General features: G+C 49.5%; 1 protein-coding gene across 6 annotated transcripts in view; it reads right to left on the bottom strand.

The window, feature by feature from the left end:
* ARHGEF18 (Rho/Rac guanine nucleotide exchange factor 18) overlaps window positions 1-22467 on the bottom strand; it is a 101015-nt gene that overhangs the window by 46590 nt on the left and 31958 nt on the right. For 5 of the 6 annotated variants that reach the window (XM_061422259.1, XM_061422258.1, XM_061422262.1 and 2 more), the window contains 6 exons: window positions 22240-22354; window positions 21172-21229; window positions 20511-20555; window positions 19871-19948; window positions 17948-18050; window positions 17666-17807 (listed from right to left, as the gene is read on the bottom strand). In XM_061422259.1, the coding sequence (XP_061278243.1) occupies window positions 17666-17807; window positions 17948-18050; window positions 19871-19948; window positions 20511-20555; window positions 21172-21229; window positions 22240-22354 (541 nt within the window). Of the gene's footprint in view, window positions 1-7194; window positions 11733-17665; window positions 17808-17947; window positions 18051-19870; window positions 19949-20510; window positions 20556-21171; window positions 21230-22239; window positions 22355-22467 lie in introns of those variants that run through there. The other variant, XM_061422263.1, reaches the window with a different exon arrangement.

Below are 22467 nucleotides of genomic sequence, written 5' to 3'. Positions count from 1 at the left end.
GGAAATGGCCAGAAAAGCCTGGAAAAGCAAGGATGGGAAATCAGCCGGCTGAAGGGCATCAGGCTTCTGAGGCTGGTTACATAAGCACACGAGTCAGGTTGCTGTTCTGCTGTCAGATTTCATTTCTGAAGGTTTTCACATCACTTTGCTGCTGGATTCTCCAACTCTCCCCTCCCCCCCCTCCCCCCAACCCCTAGCAGGCAGCGCCTGCTTTCTAAATAGACACCGTGGGACTTTCCTGAAGGTCCAGCTGGCTAAGACTCCTCGCTCCCCATGCAGGGGGCAGGGGTTCCATCCCTGGTTGGGGAACTTGATTCCACATGCCCCAACTAAAGATTGCGAGTGCCATGGGTTACCCTTCTGCCCCGCTCCCCTTCCATCCCAAAGAGCTACAACTTCAGGGTCCCTGGTGGTCTACAGATGAATACTTTTCAATGTTCTAGACCTCTGAAAGACCCTGGGATGGGGTGGAGGTGGGGAGGCGAGAAGAGAGCCTTGATCTGACGGGAGGGCACAGTCTTCCCCAATCTCCAAAGCAAGACAAACTTGGAGACAGCTCCAACTAGCCAGACCAGTGAGGGTAGGCTCCTGGGAGCTGCAGGCTGTGTAGGGAAGCATTCTCCTAGCTGATGACGTTGGGGCCCAGCATCCATCTGGTCACCTCCATCACCCTCTCTCCCACACTACCACCAACAAAGCCCTCACTCATCTACCTGTGAAGCGACCTGAACTCTGTCCTCTTTCTACAGTCCTTGTTTGTTTGGGTTCAACGGATCATCACCTCTCAGGCCACCCTGTCTCCAGCCTCCCCCCTTTCCTGTTCTGCCACCCAAGGATGGAGGCAGCCATTGGGTCCACCCTGGCCTATAAGATACGATGGATGGCACATCATTTCCTGACTCTGAGCCTCTGTACACCATTCTCCCTCTGCTCACAGCCGCTGAGGCCTGGCCTGGCCACCACCCCTCCACAGAGGACTCTCCCGCCTGGGACACAGCCAGGGTGACACTGTGACCCCAAATCTCTGCCTCAACTGGCCTGTCCTAACGGACAGCACTGAGGACCCTAACTGTCTCCCACGTGGCAGGGACCTGAGTCTATAATCTACTTTCTCGTTTAGTCGCTAAATCACATCCGACTCTTTGTGACCCTATGGGCTGTAGCCCACCAGGCTCTTCTCTCCATGGGATTTCCCAGGCAAGAATACTGAAGCAAGTTGCCATTTCCTTCTGCAGGGGATCTTCTTGACCCAGAGATTGAACCCGGGTCTCCTGCATTGCAGGTGGATTCTTTACCACTGAGCCACCGGGGAAGCCCCTCAACAGCTTTCTTGAAATGGAATTAAAATACTACGTAAGTCATCCTTTTCAAGTGTACAGTCCGACGGCTTTCAGTTTATTCAGAGTTGTGTGTCAGTTTCAGAACATTTTCCTTACCCTCAAAAGGAAGCCTGGACCCCTTAGCTGTCACTCACCATTTTCCCCTCTCCCCACCCCAGGCAACCACTAATCTACTTTTCTGGTGTCTCCATGAATTTGCCTGTTCTGGATATTCTGTGTAAATGGAATCAGACCCTATGTGGCCTTTGGGGACTGGCTTCTTTCACTGAGCTTTCACATAGTTTTGAGACTCAGCCAAGTTGTAGAGTGTGTCAATGCTTCATTCCTTTGCACTGCTGAAGAACAGTCCACCGCATGGATGGCCCACATTTTCTTTCACCCATTCTTCCTTTTTTTTTTGGCCACACTGCATGGCTTGCGAGGTCTCAGTTCCCTGACCAGGGACTAAACTGGAGTCACAACAGTGAAAGCCTGGAATCCTGAGGCCACAGGGAACTTCCTGGCCCACGTTTTCTTTATCCATTCATCAGCTGATGGACATTGAGATTGTTTCTACTCTTTGGCTGTTGTGAACAATGCTCCTGTGATGTTTTTGTGCCAATTTTTGTGTAGACCTAGGCTTTGGCACCCCACTCCAGTACTCTTGCCTGGAGAATCCCATGGACGGAAGAGCCTGGTAGGCTGCAGTCCATGGGGTCGCTAAGAGTCCGACACGACTGAGCAACTTCACTTTCACTTTTCACTTTCATGCATTGGAGAAGGAAATGGAAACCCACTCCAGTGTTCTTGCCTGGAGAATCCCAGGGACAGGGGAGCCTGGTGGGCTGCTGTCTATGGGGTCTCACAGAGTCGGACACGACTGAAGCGACTTAGCAGCAGGAGGCTTTCTTTTCTCTTTGGCACATACCTAGGGGTGGAACTGCTGGATCTTATGGTAAATCTAATGTCTGACCTTTAGAGGCACTGCCAGACTGTTTTCACAGTTGCTGCCCTGTTCTACAGTCCTACCAGCAGTGTCTGAGGGTCTCCATCTTTCCATCTTCCTGTTTCTCTTTCAGTTCTTAGACAGAGAGCCCCTGAGGGGATGATGCAAAGGGTCACAAGGATCTGCCATCACTCCCATGTCCTGGCATGATGAGAACTGACTCCCAGATGACCCAGAGCTGACTCCCTTACTGCCATGATGCCCAGGGATGCTCCCCATTGTATCTGGTCAGTTACTGTCCATTTCACTCTTATGAGGGGACGGAGGAGTACACTAACCCTACTGTGGATGACTTCACAAGTTATTCTTCTAAATTCAATTTCCCTCTGAAAATTAATCTCAGCAAATCAGAGTCATCCATGAACAGTGTAACTGTCCTGGTGTGCTGCAGTCTTCGGGGTTGCAAAGAGTCAGACACAACCGAGTGACTGAACAACAAATTGTCCTCATGGGATCACAATGGATTCCAGCCAAGCAGTCTGATGGGGTCCTGCCATCCCTGCACCCCACACTGTGATGGAGGGGGCACCCACTTAGACCCTCTTACTATGGCCTTTCTCTCCTCCTGAAACCCATCTGTAGGAATGACCAGCTGATAAAATGTCCCGGCGGTTGACAGTGGTGACAGTTGTGTGAGCTTGTGAATGTTCTAAAACCCACAGAAAGGCACCCTTTAAAAGGGTGAATTTTATGGTATGTGAATTATGTCTTAATGAAGCTTTTTTTTTTTCTTTTAAAGTGACATGCATTTACAGATGTAGAGAAGAGACTTGTGGACATGAGGTGGTGGTGGTGGTGGTGGTGGTGGTAAGGAGAGGGTGGACGACTAGAGACACTTGCATTGACATTTACACCATTTCCTCCTCCAGAGGATCTTCCTAATTCAGGGATCGAGCTTGCATCTCCTGCACTGGCAGGTGGATTCTTTACCGCTGAACCACCAGGGAAGCCATATACGCACTACCGTGTGTAAAACAGATAGCTAGTGGGAACTGCTGTATAGCACAGGGGGCTCAGCCCCGCGCTCCGTGGGATGGGGGCGTGGGAGGGAGACTCAAGAGGGAGGAGGTATATGTATACAGGAGAAGGCAACGGCACCCCACTCCAGTACTCTTGCCTGGAAAATCCCATGGACGGAGGAACCTGGTGGGCTACAGTCCATGGGGTCGCTAAGAGTCGGACACAACTGAGCAACTTCACTTTCACTTTTCACTTTCATGCATTGGAGAAGGAAATGGCAACCCACTCCAGTGTTCTTGCCTGGAGAATCCCAGGGACAGCAGAGCCTGGTGGGCTGCCGTCTATGGGGTCGCACAGATTCGGACACGACTGAAGCGACTTAGCAGCAGCAACAGCATGGCTGATTCACCATTGTTGTGCAGCAGAAACTAACACAACATTGTAAAGCGATTATATGCCAGTTAAAAAAAATTGACATGCATTCAGAATGTAACCACCTGCAATATGTTAAATATATAGCCCCTTCCTTAAAATCTTTAGAATAATTTTCTCAAGATATGGTGATACTTTGAACAAAACCAACTGCAACTTTTTTTTTTAGATTCGTTTTTTTTTTTTAATTTTATTTTATTTTTAAACTTTACAATATTGTATTGGTTTGGCCAAATATTGAAATGAATCCGCCACAGGTATACATGTGTTCCCCATCCTGAACCCTCCTCCCTCCTCCCTCCCCACAACTGCAACTTTAATCTCAATGGCAACTATGAATCTACTTAAGAACCAAAGCAGAGAAGCAGCATACCAGTTGAATTTAGTTAGCCTGCTTACCTCTGTGTTTAGCTGTGGCTCTCTTTGCAACCGTATGGATTGCAGCCCACCAGCCTCCTCTCTCCATGGGATTTTCCAGGCAAGAATACTGGAGTAGGTTGTCGTTTCCTTGTCCAGGGACTGAACCTGAGTCTCCTGTGTCTCTGGCATTGCAGGTGGATTCTTTACCGCTTACACCCAAGGCAATTTTACCGTTTACGCCCAAGGCAATTTTACTGCTTACACCCAAGGCAATTTTAATCGCACACTCAAAAAAAGCGTAGCTGCAGGGGTCCTTTCACTGAGGCCTCCTGGAGGACATTATTTGAATCAGACTGCCCCTCCCCCGTCAGCCACATTCCTCCTCCAGAAAAATTCCTAGTGGCCGCTCAGGAGCTGTGCAGGGAATTGCTTTGCACCTGGAGAGAGGGTTTACAAACCAAGAGCAGCTCTTCACCACTTTCAGGGGAAAAGTAAAGTTTAAGTCACAAATAATGAAGAAACAGTGACTAGCTGGACCTAACAACGCCTCTGGGCTTAAAATGACTTAAGAGAGCCTAGAGGAAAATGTTTAAAAAGTCATGGGTGGAATTTGCGGAAATGGAAACAGGACCCAGGACGAGTGAAGAAAAATGAAGGAGACCTTGACACGAGGATCAGAAATATGCTAAGCACGTGGAAGGTAAACAGCCAGGGAGGCACAGCTGGTGACCACAGCCCTAGGCCGGGGGTGGGGTGGGGGTGCGCTGGTGACAAGGGCAACTGGCTGTAATCGCTACTGTGTGACAATGAAAAGTATACCAAGGTTTCCACCAGGAACAATATACGTGCTACCACGCTTCCAACGTGGGGGCGTTCTTACCTCCACTGAAGAAGAAAAAAAGAGAAAGAAAAGAGATTCAAAGAATCTCCTTTCTCTCCTTCATGCCACTGAAGCGGGAAGTAAGCGATACACAATGCAAACAAGTTACACTGACCAGAATTAAAAAAACTACCCCACTCCTTTATTTTTGGGCTGAGCTGTGCTGCATGCAAGATTTTAGTTCCCTGACCAGGGACCAAACCTTTGCCCTGCAATGGAAGCACAGAGCCCTAGACACTGCACCGCCGGGGAAGCCCCTCTTACTCGTTTTAGCACAGCTTCTTCCACCCCCTTAGAAGGGCTTGACCCACAGAACTAGAAAACTACTGATAAAACGTAAATTGCAACCCAGTCCAAACAACAACTGAGATGCTCACATTCTCCAGACTCTTTATTACTCGGAATGTCGACTGAAAAATATGGGCCTGAGATTTAAAAAAAAAAAGAAAAAAGAAATAATGCCATTTGCAGCAATATGGATGGACCTAGAGTATTAAATGAAGTCAGTCAGAGAAAGACAAATATCATATGGTATCATTTACAGGTGGAATCTAAAGAAATGATACGAATGAATGTAACTACAAAACAGAAATAGACTCACAGACATAGAAAACAAACTTAGGGTTACCAAAGGGGATGGCAGGAAGATAAATTAAGAATTTGGGATTAACATACACACACCTGTTGTTTACCTGTTTATATATAAAACAGGTAAACAGCAAGGATCTACTGTATAGCACAGGGAACTATCGTGTAAAAAACTATAACAGAAGAGAGTATGAAAAAGAATGTATATATGTGTGTATATATACATATAGGAATATACATATATGGGAATATATTTGTATATATGGAATCCCCGGTAGCTCAGCAGTGAAGAATCTGCCTGAAATGCAGGAGATGCACATTTGATCCCTGGGTTGAGAAGATCCCCTTGAGAAGGAAACGGCAACCCACTCCAGTATTCTTGCCTGGGAAATCCTATGGACAGAGGAGCCTGGTAGGCTACAGTCCATAGGGTCACAGAGTCGGACACAAGTTAGTGACTAACCAACAACAAATATATATATGTATCACTGAATCACTCTGCTGTACACTTGAAAGTAAAACAACATTGTAATCAACTATATTTCAGTAAAAATAAAAAATTAAAATACAGACCTGGGGGCATACCACATGCACAGAATATATAACATTTATTGAGCATTCACCATATGCCAGGGGCTGTGCTTCCCACCTTACATGTATTACCTCATCAAATCCACAACTGATCCTCATTCTGGGTTTAAAGATGGGGAGACTGTGACTTAAGTGGTGGAAACTGGGACCAGAAGAACCCAGATGTGATTTGACACTTAAGCCTGTGCTCTTGACACTTCTCCATACAACTCCAGAATTAATCATTCACCCGGATACCTGCAAAACCATCCCCACATCGCCCTTGGCCATAGGGCTGTTCACCTGTCCTGAACTTTCTCTAGTCAACAAGAAGAGACCTGCCCGTCTACGATCCTGGCTGGAGTTCCACTCTCCCCCAAACGGAGACAAAAGGAAGAAAAGTTGTGTTCTTCATTTCCGAGGTAAAACTTCGCCAACGCTTTTGATCCCCTGGGCCAGCCATCTCTTCTACCACTTCGATCTCAACAGAGAACCAGGTAGAAGAGAGGAGGAGAAGACAGCTACAATAAACCATGCAAGGACCAAGGGCCTCTGATTCCTGCACCGCACCATCTAAATTCTCCCACAAGAAAGAAACTGGAGGGAGAACTAAAGACCCAAAGCACACACACTTCCTATGATTTTGTGACCCTAACGATCAACTGGCAGGAGGACGTGGGCTCCACGGAGTGAGCGATGCTCGGGGGCTTCAAGTCCCCCAGTGCTGAGTTATCACCACATCTCAGGTCCTGCCCCGGGAGCTCCAGATCCCGGACGCCGAGTCCTCTCCCTGTTGAACCAGGGAGGTTGCACTGCCCAAGGGCTGGGGCTCGGCCGGAGCCGGCGGGCATCGTCTGAACTGTGCCTTCTCCAAACAGAGCCTGCATGCACGGAAGGGACAGCCTGCACTGCAGGATCCACCCACCAGTTTGGACGAGCCCACGGGGGCCGGCCCCGAAGCCGAGGCAGCCTCGGGGGTCCTGCGCCCGAGGCCACCCGCGGGAACCGACGACGCCTTCGTGGGGCCCGAGGCCTCCTCCCGAGCCTCGTTCTCCTCAGACCTGCCCCGCCGCCCTCACCTCAGTCCGCCGCAGGTCACTCGCCGCCCGCAGCTCCGTTAGCTTCCCCGCCGCTGCTGCCGCCCGGCCTCCCGGGGTCCACGGCTGCCCTCGGCTCGGAGCCGGAAGCGGGAAGCCACGGGGGTGAGATGCGCACGCGCGGCCTCGCCCCCAAGGGCGGATCAGAGGGTGTGGACCCGGAAGGGGGCGTGACTCGAGGGTCGGTGGGTCGCACGAACCTGGGACATTAAGGCTCATCCTGGTGATGCAGGCAGGGGTCTTTAGCTCGAGCTTAGGCAAGGCGAAGGGACTGAAAGGTACTTTCGAGGAGGGTGAGGGCGATCCTTGAGGGGCGGGTCAGTCGGGCAGAGGGGCGTCTAGGGGAGGGAGGTCATGAGAGGAAATCAGCGGGGTTGGGAGCCGTTTGGGGGGAGGCGGTCAGTGGGGCCCCGAGGTATTCGCGGGACTGGGAGGCGCTTAGAAGGAATCTTAAGGAGAGATTATTGGGGTTGAGGGAAGTTTTGTGGAGTCATCGGGGACGTGGGTAATTAGCAGGTCTGGGAGGGGTTTCCTGGTAGAGGATAGCAGGGCTGGGCGGGGGGCGACTTGGGGAGTTAGGGGTATCTAGAGGCAGAAAGTGGGGTACAGTGGAAGCCTGGGGACATCAAAGGGGGATTAACCCCGGGGGAGAGAAGTTTGAGAGGGGAGGATGCAAGAAATGGAGAGAACAGGTCTGTCTCCTGTGAAGAAGTGGCATCCTAGGTTACAGGAAGTGAAAATTTACAAGTCTTGAAAACATGAGTTATTTATCTCTCAGGTGATCCCAGACACTGCAACATAGATACCACCGGATACCCCAAACACATTTCAGAAACCCAGGCAGTTACCATCAGATACTCAAAACTCACTTTCAGGCATGGGAAAATAGACACCCCTTGTAGATCCCTTCTCACGGAGAAGGCAAGGGCAACCCACTCCAGTACTCTTGCCCAGAAAATCCCATGGACGGAGGAGCCTGGTAGGCTGCAGTCCTTGGGGTCGCTAAGAGTTGGACAAGACTGAGCGACTTCACTTTCACTTTTCTCTTTCATGCATTGAAGGAAATGGCAACCCACTCCAGTGTTCTTGCCTGGAGAATCCCAGGGACATGGGAGCCTAGTGGGCTGCCGTCTATGGTGTTGCACAGAGTCGGATATGACTGGAGCAACTTAGCAGCAGCAGTAGGTCCCTTAAATACCCCCAAACTATTCAGAATCTGAAAAACATGCCAAATATCTCAAAAGTACTGGACACCTTCATCCAGTAGCCATCAACTACCCACAAACAGGCTTTCAGACACTCTGGAATATATCAAAGCCCCACATGGAAACTTCTAGATTCCCTCCAACACAGATGCTATTAGAAACCCCCAAAGGGGTGTTCAGAGGATGAAACACATGCTGGACACCCCCACAGAGGTGTTTTCAGACACCTATAGACATGCCAGATGCCCCTCCATGTGCCAGCATCCCCTCAAATACCATCAGCCACCCCAGTTCTGAGATTTGTCTAATCCAGGCCCTCCATAGGTGAAGAGGGTGGGTAGGAACGAGGAGAGGAGCCAAAGAGCTTTCACCTAAGGTTGAAGCTAGTCAACCAGGTCAAGATCGCCCCCAAATAATCTTACTTCAAAACACACACAATCAGGATGTCCCTAGTGATCCAGTGGCAAAGACTCCATGCTCCCAATGCGAGGGGTCTGGGTTTAATCCCTGGTCAGGGAACTAGATCCCACATGCCACAACTAAGAGTTTGAATGCTGAACTAAAAGTCCTGCATGCTGCAACTGAAAGATCCCACGTGCCTCAACCAAGACCTGGTGCAGCCAAATAAATAATAATAAAGCCACACACAATCTGTGTTTGACAGCTCTCAATTTAGAACCTGGGTGGCAGAGTCCCCAAGTGACCTGCCTTCGGTTTAAATCCAGACTTCATGATCAGGAGAGGGAACATGTCTAGGGAGTTGGAGGGTCCAAAAGTGCAAGAATCCCACCCCAGTGGAGGTCATCAGACACCCACCCCAGTTGAGGTCAGAAGCCCAGACACAGGTACTTTTGAGGTCTCGATGGATCTGTAAATGATCACTCTGAATGCCCATAACTTTTGGACTTTATCCCAAAGGCAGTGGGGAGTCACTGAAAGATTTTAAGCAGGAAGAGTGGCATGATCCTTATATCTAGAGCTCCCTTTGTTACCTTCAGGTTGACAAAGTTCTCCCCTAAACCCTTTCAAGGGGCCTGTCAGAAAGAAGAGGCATCTCTTGTCTTCCTCTTATCCATCTAACCATTTCCTGCTTTTACTGAGTCCTTATCATGGGCCAGGGACTCTGCCAAGAGCTAAGGATCTGTGTTTCTCAGTTTTGCTACTAATGACAGTTCATGCTTGTGCTCAGTCACTCAGTGGAGTCTGCGACCCTATGAACTGTAGCCCCACCAGTTTCCTTCAGTGCATGAAAGTCCTCTGTCCATGGGATTCTCCAGGCAAGAATACTGGAGTGGGTTGCCATGCCCTTCTCCAGGGAATCTTCCTGACCCAGGGATCGAACCCAGGTCTCCTGAGTTGCAGGCAGATTCTTTACTGTCTGAGCCACCTGGGAAGACCATAATGTCTGCAGACATTGCTAAATGTTCTTCAGGGGGGACACAGTGGCCCTTGGCTGACAGCCATTGGAATTTAAAGTCACCTCATGCAGGCTTTAAAGTCACCCCATGCAGGCTTCCTGGGGGAGGTGGCCTTGCTCTTTGTCTTAGAGAATGAGTAAGAGTTAGGTGGTGGAAGGAGTTCCAGGAAGAGCACTGAATGAGCAAGGCACATGTGACCGGCACGAGTAGCCACGAGACTTCAGGGTGGCCGGGCGAGGGGATCTTGGGGGTTGAGTAGTGGCAGAGAAGGGTGGAGGGCTAGGTGGGGTCAGACCACGGAGGGGCCCCAAAGGTCAAGGCTAGGAACAGGACTATCAGGAATGGCACTCCACCAGCGGAGCTGGTCACTGGGAAAGCATCTCAGCTTTACCCTGGAGACACTAATTACCTGGAACATGATTCACTTCCTGTTCTGTTCAACTTACAGTGGGGCTGTTTCCTTAAGGGGACAGTCAGTCACATCTAGCTTTGAATATCTGTGATGGGAGGTAAGCTTGTGGCGACTTACACCTGGGTGGTGCCTGCTCTCAGCCTGCTGGAGTGAGACACAGGTGTTCTGGCCTCACGTTGCTCCCTTAGACAGGTGTGGGGCTGTGGTCAGAGCCTAGGGTTAGGGTCTGTGACTAAAAGGCTAGCTTTGCCTCCATAACAAGAGCTAGCACTAGGACTTCCCTGGTGGTCCAGTGCTCTGAGAATCCTGTCAATGCAGGGGACACAGATTCAATCCCTGGTCCAGGAAGATCCCACATGCCATGGAGCAAATAAACCTGTGTGCCACAACTACTGAAGCCCACCTGCCTTAGAGCCTGTGCTCCGTAACAAGAGAAGCTACTGCAGTGAGAAGCCCATGCACCGCAATTAAGAGAGTAGCCCCCATTTGCCACAACTAGAGAGTAGCCCCGATTTGCCACAACTGGAGGAAGTCCACTCAAAGCAATGAAGACCCAGTACAGCCTATAAATAAACACTACAATGTAAAAAGAGAGATATTGCCAAATGACGATGACAATAGGTGCTACCATTGCCCGTATGTACCCGGCACCATGTTGAGTGCTCATCATTTCTGTGACATGAACTCCAGTCTCCCTTGATCTCAAAGGGTTGTCCTGAAAGTCAAATATTGTCTCCAGAACATGGAATTTGACTCCTGCCATCCTGAGAGTAGGCTGGATTGAGTGACCTGCTTCTAGAGAATAGAGAAGAGAAACGGGAAAAATAGCAACCTGGCAGTTGTTAACCATACCCCGGTGATAAAGATTAATATTCTCAAGGATGTCATGTCGATAGCACTTACCCCCTTATCTGATGAGGCATAAAGGTTCCCCAAACCCATAGCCCCTCTACAATTTTAAGAAAACACCAGGACTTCCTTGATGGTGCCGTGGGAAAGAATTCACCTGCCAATGCAGGGGACACAGGTTTGATCCCTGGTCTGGGAAGATTCCACATACTGCGGGACAGCTAAGCCCATGTGACACAACTGCGCCCCGTGCTGCAAATACTGAAGCCTGAGAACCTAGAGCGTGTGCTCTGCAACAAGAGAAGCCACCGCAACGAGAGGCCCATGCCCTGCAACACAGACCCAGTGCAGCCAAAAACAAATAATAAATAAATTTTTAAAAAGGGCTTCCCTGGTAGCTCAGATGGTAAAAAAAACAAAACCCGCCTGCAATGCGGGAGACCTGGGTTTGATCCCTGGGTTAAGAAGATCCCCTGGAGGAGGACATGGCAACCTACTCTAATAGTCTTGTCTAGAGAATTCCCATGAACAGGGGACCTTGGCGGGCTACAGTCCATGGAGTTGCAAAGAGTCAGACATGACTGAGCGACTAATGCTATGCTATGCTATGCTATGCTAAGTCGATTCAGTCGTGTCCGACTCTGTGCGACCCCATAGACGGCAGCCCACCAGGCTCTGGCATCCCTGGGATTCTCCAGGCAAGAATACTGGAGTGGGTTGCCATTTCCTTCACCAATGCATGAAAGAGAAAAGTGAAAGTGAAGTCGCTCAGTCGTGTCCGACTCTTAGCGACCCCATGGACTGCAGCCTACCAGGCTCCTCCGTCCATGGGATTTTCCAGGCAAGAGTACTGGAGTGGGGTGCCATTGCCTTCACAATTAAAAAAGAAAACATAAGACATGGGAATTCTCTGGGCGTCCAGTGGTTAAGAATCCGTACTTTCCCTACTGAGGACATGGGTTCGAGCCCTGATTGGGGAGCTAAGATCCCACAAGCTGAGAGGCATGGCAAAAAACAAACCCATCAAAACCCCAAAACCAATAATGATAACAACCTCCCCCAAAACATCAGGCAAGCCCAGATTAATGGACCTCGTACAAGACACCTGGCTAGCATTTCTCTGGATTGTCAAGGTCATGAATAGTAAGACGAGACAGAGAAACCCTCACAGACCAGAGAGACTAGGAAGACAGGACGATTGAAGAGAATGTAGTATCTGAATTGGATCCTGAAACAAGGAGAATACTAATGAAAGAACCAAACCAAACCTGGTGAAATCTGAATAGAATCCAGAATTGAGTTAATAGTACTGGACCAATGTTAGTTCCTAAGTTGTGACAAATGTATCGAGGTCCTGTTGAGAGTCCCTTGGACAGCAAGGAGATCAAATCAGTCAATCCTAAAGGAAATCAACCCTGAATATACACTGGAAGCACCGATGCTGAAGCTGAAGCTCCAATACTTTGGCCACGTGATGCCAAGAGCTGACTCACTGGAAAAGACCCTGATGCTGGGAAAGATTGAGGGCAGGAGGAGAAGGGCACCAACAGAGGATGAGATGGTTGGATGGCATCACTGACTCAATGGACATGAGTTTGAGCGGACTCCGGGAGATGGCGGACAGGGAAGCCTGGCGTAGTGCAGCCCATGGGGTGGTAAAGAGTCAGACACGAGTTAGTGACTGAACAACAAGACATTAACATGAGGGAAAACTAGGTGAAGTGTATATGGGAGCTCTCTCTGCACTTTTCTGTAAATCTAAAATGAAAAGTTTCCAGGAGGACAGGGGTCTGCCCCTCACTGGAGGGGTAGGAGAGTCCTCAAATAGATAGTTGTATACTCTAAGTTGCTCCCCCAGGTGGCTCAGTGGTAAAGAATCTGTCTGCAATGTAGGAGACCCAGGTTCGATCCCTGGGTTGGGAAGATCCTCTGTAGGAGGAAATGGCAACCTGTTCCAGTATTCTTGCCTGGAGAATTCCACGGACAGAGGAGCTGGGGTTCAGTCATGGGGTCGCAAAGAGACACGACTGAAGCAACTGAGAATACTCCAAGTTAGAGTCTATTGCCAAAATGCAGCAAAACACTTCACTTCCAAGTTACAGATCTGGTCTCTTTGAAGTCTGATCTTTAGTCTTACTCTAATGGTAAAATCCCTAAGTAAGCATTGGTTTCACCATAGTATTAGCATGGATTCTTTTTTTCCTGCAACAACAACAACAAAAAACCATTAAGCTACCCCTTCTGCCTGTCTTGCATTTTATTCTACACGTGGTTATTTGCTGGTTTATGCTAGCCAAGGACAGCAATCCACAGAGTTCCATCCTTACATCAAGGAATGGAATCTGATCCTGAGCGTCTAGTATTTTGCCTGTAAATCTACTGATAAAAGATTGTTGGAAGCCAGTCATAGAATCTGAAGATAAACTCTAATCTCTCCTTTGCTATTTTGGGATTTTCACAGAAGCCAAGAACTCATTGCAAAACATTTTTTCGAGTATGAGTGCTTATATTCCATCCAGGAACAATGCATTTTTGCTTGGTTTAGAATTACTGGTAGCTCATTTTAAAGCAAAGGAAAATCCACTGAGTGCGTGTTTGCTGTCTTTAGAACTGTTTGCCAAAATATGGTATGAAGATGTTTTCATCTTCCTACTATTTTAAATATTATTGTACAGAGCCATTATCGATGCCGTTTTTTTTTTGTAGGAAAAAAGCCTTAAAAAGTGCTCCAATTATTGACATTAAGTGCATCAAACAAAGTGTCTTTGGCATATTAGACTTTTGCTCTTCTGTAATTTAATTTTCTTTTAAAATATAAAATTTTGCCTTTGTTGTTGTTCAGTCACGCATTCATATCCAACTCTTTGCCACCCCATGGACTGTTGCACGCCAGGCTTCCCTGTCCTTCACCATCTCAACTTTAACCATTAACATTAACCATTCACCATCTCAACTCTAACATGAGTCTGCTCAAACTCATGTCCATTGAGTCAGTGATGCCATCCAACCATCTCATCCTCTATCATCCCCTTCTCCTGCCTTCAATCTTTCCCAGCATCAGGGTGTTTTTTCTTTGCATCAGGCATTGGGGCTTCAGCTTCAGCTTTAGTCCTTCCAATGAATATTCAGGATTTCCTTTAGTATTGACTGGTTTGATCTCCTTGCTGTCCAAGGGACTCCAAGAGTCTTCTCCAGCACCTCATTTTGAAGGCATCAGTTCTTTAGCACTCAGCCTTTTTATTGCCCAGCTCTTACATCTGTACATGACTACTGGAAAAACCATAGCGTTGACTATATGGACCTTTCTGGGGAAAATAATGTCTGCTTTTTAATACACTGTCTATGTTTGTCATTGCTTTTCTTCCAAGGAGCAAGTGTCTTTTAATTTCATGGCTGCAGTCACTGTCCATAGTGATTTTGGAGCCCAAGAGAATAAAGTCTGTCACTGTTTCCATTGTTTCTGCATCTATTTGTCGTGAAGAGATGGGACCAGATGCCGTGATCTTAGTTTTCTGAATGTTGAGTTCTAAGCCAACTTTCACTGTCCTCTTTCACCTTCATCAACAGGCCCTTTAATTCCTCTTCACTTTCTTCCATAAGGATGGTGTTATCTGCATATTTGAGGTTATTGATATTTCTCCTGGCAATCTTGATTCCAGCTTGTGCTTCATCCAGCCCAGCATTTCATATGATGTACTCTACATATAAGTTAAATAAGCAATATGACAATATACAGCCTTAATGTACTCCTTTCCCAATTTTGAACCAGTCCATTGTTCCATGTCCAGTTCTAACTATTGCTTCTTGACTTGCATACAGGTTTCGCAGGAGGCAGGTAAGGTGGTCTGGTATTCCCATCTCTTGAAGAATTTTCCACAGTTTGTTGTGATCTACACAGTCAAAGGCTTTAGCATAGTCAATGAAACAGAAGTAGATGTTTTTCTGGAATTCTCTAGCTTTTTCTGTGATTCAACAGATGTTGGCAATTTGATCTCTGGTTCCTCTGCCTTTTCTAAATCCAGCTTGAACATCTGGAAGTTCATGGTTCACGCACTGTTGGCTTGGAGAATTTTGAGCATTACTTTGCTAATGTGTGAGATGACTGCAATTGTGCAGTAGTTTGAATATATCTGTGTATTTATTTAAAAATACTCAACTCTGCATCAACATGGATACATTTCTCTACTGGATCAGTACTGGCTCAGTTCTGGATCTCTGCCCTCACCCTTCCTTCTGCCAACTTCCCACCTGCACCTTGAATTTGCTGCCTGAGATAGAGCCCCTCAGGGCTTGATCGTGGCCTTCCAGGGAGGTTCCAGTATCCAGCAGACCTCACCCCCACCCCTCCCAGATGAAGAGATAAGGAAGTCAGCAGAAACAAGAAGTCACTTGCTGGTCAGGAAGATTCCCTGGAGGAGGGCATGGCAACCCACTCCAGTATTCTTGCCTGGAGAATCCCATAGACAGAGGAGCCTGGCGGGCTACAGTCCATGGGGTCACAAAGAGTCAGACACTACTAAAGCAAATTTAGCACGTACCTGCTGCTTAAAAGGACTTTAAGATGCTGAAGACTTTGCAAAGCCTGGGTGGCTTCTGCTGGAGAGCGTTCACAGGGTCAGAAAGCAGGTTGGATATCTTTGGAGAGAAAGCTCCAAATGGGTCCACTCCTGACTGCAGCAGCCAACAGGCCCGCCGCCAGCAAAAACTACTCCGGAAAACGGGAGGAATGAGGAAGAAGGAAAATGCCCACGTGTGGGGCCAAGCAAGGCAGAAAAGCAAAACCTGTGGCTCAGGTCTTGAGGAGGCACCTGCCCCCAGGATGGAGGGACCGCTGTCACTGTATGGCCCACCCTGGGGCCAATTCTCTGTTGTACTCGCCCACTGATTCTCACCTGGGCAATCCTAGCCCCCAGGGGACATTTGGCCACATCTAGAGACATTTTTGGCTGACATGACTCATGGGGCAGGTGTTAACAGCATCTAGTGGGTGGAGGCAAGGGATGCTGCTCAGTATCCTGCAGTGCACAAAACAGCCCTCCCCTCCCTCAACAAAGAATGACCAGGCCTCAAAGAGCAATAGGGCCAAGGTGGAGGAACCCTGCAGCAGCCGGAATTTGCAACTAGCATGCAGTTGCCAGTGCCTCCTCTCTGCCCCTTGTCAAAAAAAGCAAAGTTCTAAATCTCATAAAAGACCAGAGTCATCTCCCTCCAAGGCCTTTGGAACCCAATACTTTTTCCTGATTTCTGTGTTGGGTTTCCCAGTGGTAAAAAAAAAAAAATCTGCCTGTCAATGTGGGAGACACAGGTTCAATCCCTGGGTTGGGAAGATCCCCTGGAGAAGGAAATGGCACTGGGAAATCCCATGGATGAGGAGCTTGGCAGGCTGTAGTCATGGGGTCACTAAAGAGTCCGTACATGGCTTAGCGACTAAACAAAACAAACAAAATGTTTTCCTGAGCAGAGACTGTTCTGGGAGGCAGGAAATTGCCTGTTAATGGGCTGATCCTGCCTCCTCCTCTCTCTCTCCCTCCAATTCATATATTACAGACCTCACCCCTTTCACTACATCATGCCTGCGTGCATGCTAAGTTGCTAAATCATGTCTGACTCTTTGCGACCCTACAGACTATAGCCTTCAGGGCTCCACTGTCCATGGAATTCTCCAGGCAAATATACTGGAGTGAGTTACCATTTCCTCCTCCAGGGATCGAACCCAGTTCTCCTGCATTGGCAGGCAATTCTTTACCACTGAGCCGCCAGGGAAGCCCCATCAGGGCATCATAAGGTGGCCTTATTAGCTAATGTATTTAGTTCAGTGAGGTCATACTGAGTTAGGGTTGGCCCCTAATCCTCAGGCAAAGGGGGATTTGAGGCATGAACATGAGTGTGGGGAAAATGCCACATGAAGACCATAGTTCTTCTGGCACAAACCATTGGACTTCCGGAAGCCAGGAAAGACACTTGGGATGGACCCCTTCCCAGCACCTGTAGAGGGAGCTGACACCTCGATCTTGAACTTCTCCAGAACTCTGAGACAATGCATTTCTGTGGTTTAAACCAGCCAGATTGTAGCTAACTAATACACTGCCTGAGTCTGGATTTTGCCAACAACGAAAGCGAAAACTTAAAGGGAATCTGGGAGTCCCAAACTTCCCTGGTGGTCCAGTGACTAACACTCTGCACTCCCATGGCAGGGGACCTGGGTTCCATCCCCGGTCAGGGAACTAGATCCCACATGTTGCAACTGAGAGTTCACATGCCACAACTAAATATCCTGCATGCTGAAACGAAGATTGAAGATACTGCGTGCTGGACCTAAGATCTGGTGCAGCCCCATAAATGAATTAATAAGCACTTTAAAAAAAAAGGAACTTGTGTGGGGCAGTCCAAGCTAACCAAATACCCCTGCTCTTAGGGATGGATTCCTGGTGACCTCCAGCAAGCCATGGTTGGCCTGAGCTGGAAAGGGAGGATGCAAAGATGGAAGGAGGCCATGGGAGCAATTTAAGGGAAGTAAGGCAGAGAAAGTGGCTGCCATCCAGGGCGACGGGCTAGGCCACCGGACTCACCAGAGCTCAGAAAAGGTTTGCCGCACATAGGGCAGCTGGAGTGGCCAGAGAAGTTTCCTCGAGCCAGCTGGTGCCCGTTGATACATTCTTTCCTCTCTCGCGCATCCTGACCTTTGTCCTTCTGATGCACTGGGGTCTTCCCCTGTTGGGGACAGAGGTGGACCTTAGAATGCCCTGTGTGTCCCTTCCCACTTGGAATCACAGGGCTCTGGGACCAGGGACATCCTGGCAAGCTGGAGAAGGCAGAGAGGGTCCCCCCAACCCCTGGCCCAGCCCTCTGACCTTCTCCTTCTGCCTGGTGACTCGATTTCGCAGGGAGCTCAGGCTGCGTTTCACCTTGGTGCCCCTGTCGCTTCTCTCCGTCTTCCCCATGCTGTCCTCACTCCTAAGGGGTGGAGAGTTTGGTGAGGAGGGTTACAGCAGACCCAAAAGGCCCTTCTGGCCAGTTCTGCATGTCACTCCTGGGATCCACCTGGAATCTACCTGAGGCCCCTCTATCCTGTTCCACCCTTGCTGTGGTCCTGAACTCTCTCTCTCCTCTCACTCACTTATTCACTCAAAACACATTTACTGGGCTTCCCTGGTGGCACAGTGGGTAAGAATCTGCTTGCCAATGCAAGAGATACAGGTTCAATTCCTGGTCTGGCAAGATCTCACATGCTGTGGGGCAACGAAGCTGGTGTGCCACAACTACTGAACCTGTGCTATAGAGCCTGGGAGGCACAGTGACTGAAGCTCAAGCACCTAGAGCCCACGCTCCACAACACGAGAAGCCACCGCAGTGAGACGCCCGAGCACCTCAACTAGAGAAAAGCCTGTGCAGCAACAAGCAATGAATGCAATTGTATATATATACAGACATATATATAGGTATAGTATGTATATACTATAGTTTGCATACAGATATAGTATGTATAATATATAGATGTATATATAGAGAGATAGATATAGATATCTATCATATATCGTATATATATATATAGAGAGAGAGCTTCCCTGGTGGCTCAGATGGTAAAAGAATCTGCTGCAATTTGGGAGACCCAGGTTTGACCCCTGGGTCGGAAAGATCTCCTGGAGAAGGGCATGGCAACCGACTCCAGTATTCGTGCCTAGAGAATTCCACGGACAGAGGATCCTTGTGGGCTACAGTCCATGGGGTTGCAAAGAGTCAAACACGATTGAGCAACTAACACTTTCACTTTCATATTCATATATAGGGCTTCCCAGGTGGCTCAGTGGTAAAGAATCCACCTGCCAAGCAGAAGACCCAGATTTGATCCCTTGATCAGAGAGATCCCCTTGAGAGGAGAATGGCAAACCACTCTAATGTTCTTGCCTGGAAAAATCCCATGGACAGAGAAGCCTGGCAGGCTACAGTCTACAGGGTCTCAAAGAGTCAGACCCGACTGAGTGACTGAACACAGACACACACACACACACACACACAACATTTATGGAGGTTTGCAAAGTTCCAGCAGACTTGGGGACTGGGTTTGCCTAGGGGAAAGTGACATGGTCTCAAGCTTGAGGTACCTTGATGGACCTTGTCCATCTCTGCCTCCTTCCTCTGATTCACACCCCCTTCCTATCTTATCAGCCTGAAACTCTGTCCATTCTTCCCATGGGATGTCTCTCAAATCCCCCTGCCCTCTTCCCACCCAACACTCAAGCCTTAGATCTTACCTCTTCTGGATGATCAGCGTACTCTCATTTAATAAATAACATATTAAGTCATTGCATGTATTTATTATAATACATATAATACAAAGAACCCCAACCCCTGCAGAATCGAGTCCCTGGAGGGAGATTCCATGCCTCTGGTCTGCACCCTTGATGGTGCTCACCATCACTGGTCACCACAGAGCTGTGGACTTCTGCTTCCCAGCAGCAATCTGGCCTTTGCTGACTCCCCTCCCCTCCTTCCAGCCCCACCCCGACACCTTTCCTGTGGAAGGCACCCAATTCTTTTCCCCATCTCATCTCAGCATACCGGCAAACTCCTACTTTTCCATTGGAAACCAGCTCAAGCTGTCACCTCTTCTGAGAAGTCTTCCCCTGCCCTGCCAGGGAGTATGAGGAGCCCCCTGCCACCCCCACTGTTTCTCTGGTGATTCCAGTAAGAGGATGGGGCCCCAACCCCTCATCCCATCTCAGGTCCCTGCCCTCTCAATTCAGTGCCTGCCCCGCCCACAGCTCAGTACTCACTCAGACAAGAACTCAAACCAGGTGAGGTTCGAAGCTGCTCCTCCGGGGCAGACCGACAATCGAGCCCTCTGCCGGGCCCTGCAAGGTCAAAGGGGACAGACAACAGGGTCGGCAGCCCTTCCCCTGACCCCTAGCGGCCCCCTCATCTGTCCCCTCTCTCCCAGGGCTCCTGTGGACAGGTGTGCAGCCCATGACCAGGGATCCTGTCATCCCTCCACGTGTGGGCTTGGATACATGGTCATTGTGATGGGTTTTCCAGCAGAGGGTAGTAACAGGTCTTGGTCAAACAAAGTTAACATGTTGGGAAGATTTTTCCAACAGACGGCAGCATTTTGGGAAAGGGCCGCCTTTTCCCATTTGTGCAAAGGTACAGCGTGGCTAGCGGCAGCTTGCTCCTGTGTCCTGTCCTTCCCCACACCTGTGCCTCCTCCCACCTCTCCAGTCCTCATTTTCCTCCCATTCCTCCCCATCCTCACACATGTCCCCTCTACCCGTCCACTCTTCCACCTGTCCCCACACCTGTCTTCCCATATCCGTTCCCTGCTTGCGTCCCCCATCCCTGTCCACCGTCCCCCTACACCTGTCTTCTACATCTGTCTCACACACCTGTTCCCCCACACCTGGCCCCCTATCCACTCACCCATGGTACTGTCGGAGTTCTTCAAGCACCTGCTGGACAATCAACCTGAGCGGGGGGGTTGGATAAAAATAGTCCACAGTTGCCCCCAATGACAGACATTCCCCCAAACGAGCTGTGAATGCCTGACCCGGCCCTGGTCCTGATGCAACCCTTAACTGGAAGGCCCAAACCCTCTCCTGATACTGTCGAGAACCTTCTGAGGTGCCGGGAGAAAGTTGGTGTGGGAGAGGAGACTGAGGTTATTAGAGGGGGACTGTGGCTGGCCCTCAGAGAAGGCAATGGCACCCCACTCCAGTACTTTTGCCTGGAAAATCCCATGGACGGAGGAGCCTGGTGGGTTGCAGTCCATGGGGTCGCTAGAGTTGGACACGACTGAGCGACTGCACTTTCACTTTTCACTTTCATGCATTGGAGAAGGAAATGGCAACCCACTCCAGTGTTCTTGCCTGGAGAATCCCAGGGACGGAGGAGCCTGGTGGGCTGCCACCTATGGGGTCACACAGAATCGGACACGACTGAAGCGACTTAGCAGCAGCAGCAGTGGCTGGCCCTGCTCACTTTTATGGGCAACAATGCTACATCCCTGCATCCCTCTTCCCCAAACCTTGACCCCCTTGGCTGTCCTGGGGGTCCCTCCCCCACCTAAGGGTCAGACACTCACACATGATTCGGCTCCACATGATCCTTTTCCATGCACTCCAGCACCGGGGGGTCCAGGCCTGGAAGCAGCCCCCACCCCAGGAGACATAGGTGTGAAAGGTGCCCTGGGGCAGGACCAGCCTGGCATACAACTCCTGAACGCACCCCTGTAGACCTGGAGCCGGTCCAGATGGGGCTTGCCATCCTCGGGGCGAGGGAGAGTTGTAAACAGGACAGACAGCCAGGGATGGAAGCGTCCCGGGTGTGTCATGAGCTCACAAAGGGCGAAACGCTTTACACATATTAGGTCAGTGGACTCTCAAAGTGACACTAAGAAGATACTCTGATTGTCTTTCTTAGCGACAAAGTGGAGGAGGTTCAGAGACTTGCTAGAAAGTGGTAAATTCCTGGACTTCCCTGGTGGTACAGTGGTTAAGAATCTGCCTGCCAATGCAGGGGAGATTCTGGGAAGATTCCACATGCCTCGGAATGCCTCGTGTGCCACATCTACTGAGCCTGTGTTCTAGAACCCTCGAGCCACGTGCCAGAACTGCTAAAGTCTGTGCACCCTAGAGCCTGTGCTCCACAACAGGAGAAGCCGCTACAATGAGAAGCCCATGCACCGCACTGAAGAGTAGCCCCTGCTTGCTGCAACTAGAGAAATCCTGCACACAGCATGAAGACCCAGTGCAGCCAAAAAATAAATTAATAAATAAAAATTTTTATAAAAAGAAAAAGAAAGTGGTAGCTTCTGGTTTGGCCTGTAGGTCTTTCTGATACCAGAGGAACACAAGCTCTTCAGATAGAGATTCAGAGAAAAAGAAGGAGACAAAGAAAGACACAGAATCAGAGGAGGAAGAGAGTCTTGGAGGTCATTCCAATATTGTGCCCACCTTGGCTTGAGAGTCCCCTGGGAGGGTGAGGGGGAAGGGCAGATGATGGAGGAGCCATGTCACCCCTCCCCCAGCATTCTGCCCAATTCCTGCCGAGGGGATCCTAAGCCTCCTCCACTAGCCCCAACCAGGGGACCCTCCAGCAGAAACCCCCTACCCCACTTGTTTGAATGAAGGAAACCCCCAGGCTGGGCTACCTTGAACAGCTGGAGGTGGCACTTCCAAAGCTGGAAAGATTTCCAGGGAGCTGATCTCATCGAAGGACACAGGAACAGACCGTGACCTCACTCTTTTCTCGGGGCTGTCACATTCCTGCAGGGAATAAGCATCTCGCTAAGCCCGGAGGCAGCCTGGGCTGCAGGCAGTTTCCCTGGGTTGAGGGTCCCCCACCTCCAGCTGCAGACAGGGGCTACCCTCAGCCTTGG

The sequence above is a fragment of the Bos javanicus genome, chromosome 7, assembly GCF_032452875.1.
Source record: "Bos javanicus breed banteng chromosome 7, ARS-OSU_banteng_1.0, whole genome shotgun sequence".
NCBI lineage: Eukaryota > Metazoa > Chordata > Mammalia > Artiodactyla > Bovidae > Bos > Bos javanicus.
Note: the sequence above shows the minus strand (reverse complement) of the source record. Positions and strands in the feature narration are given on the sequence as shown.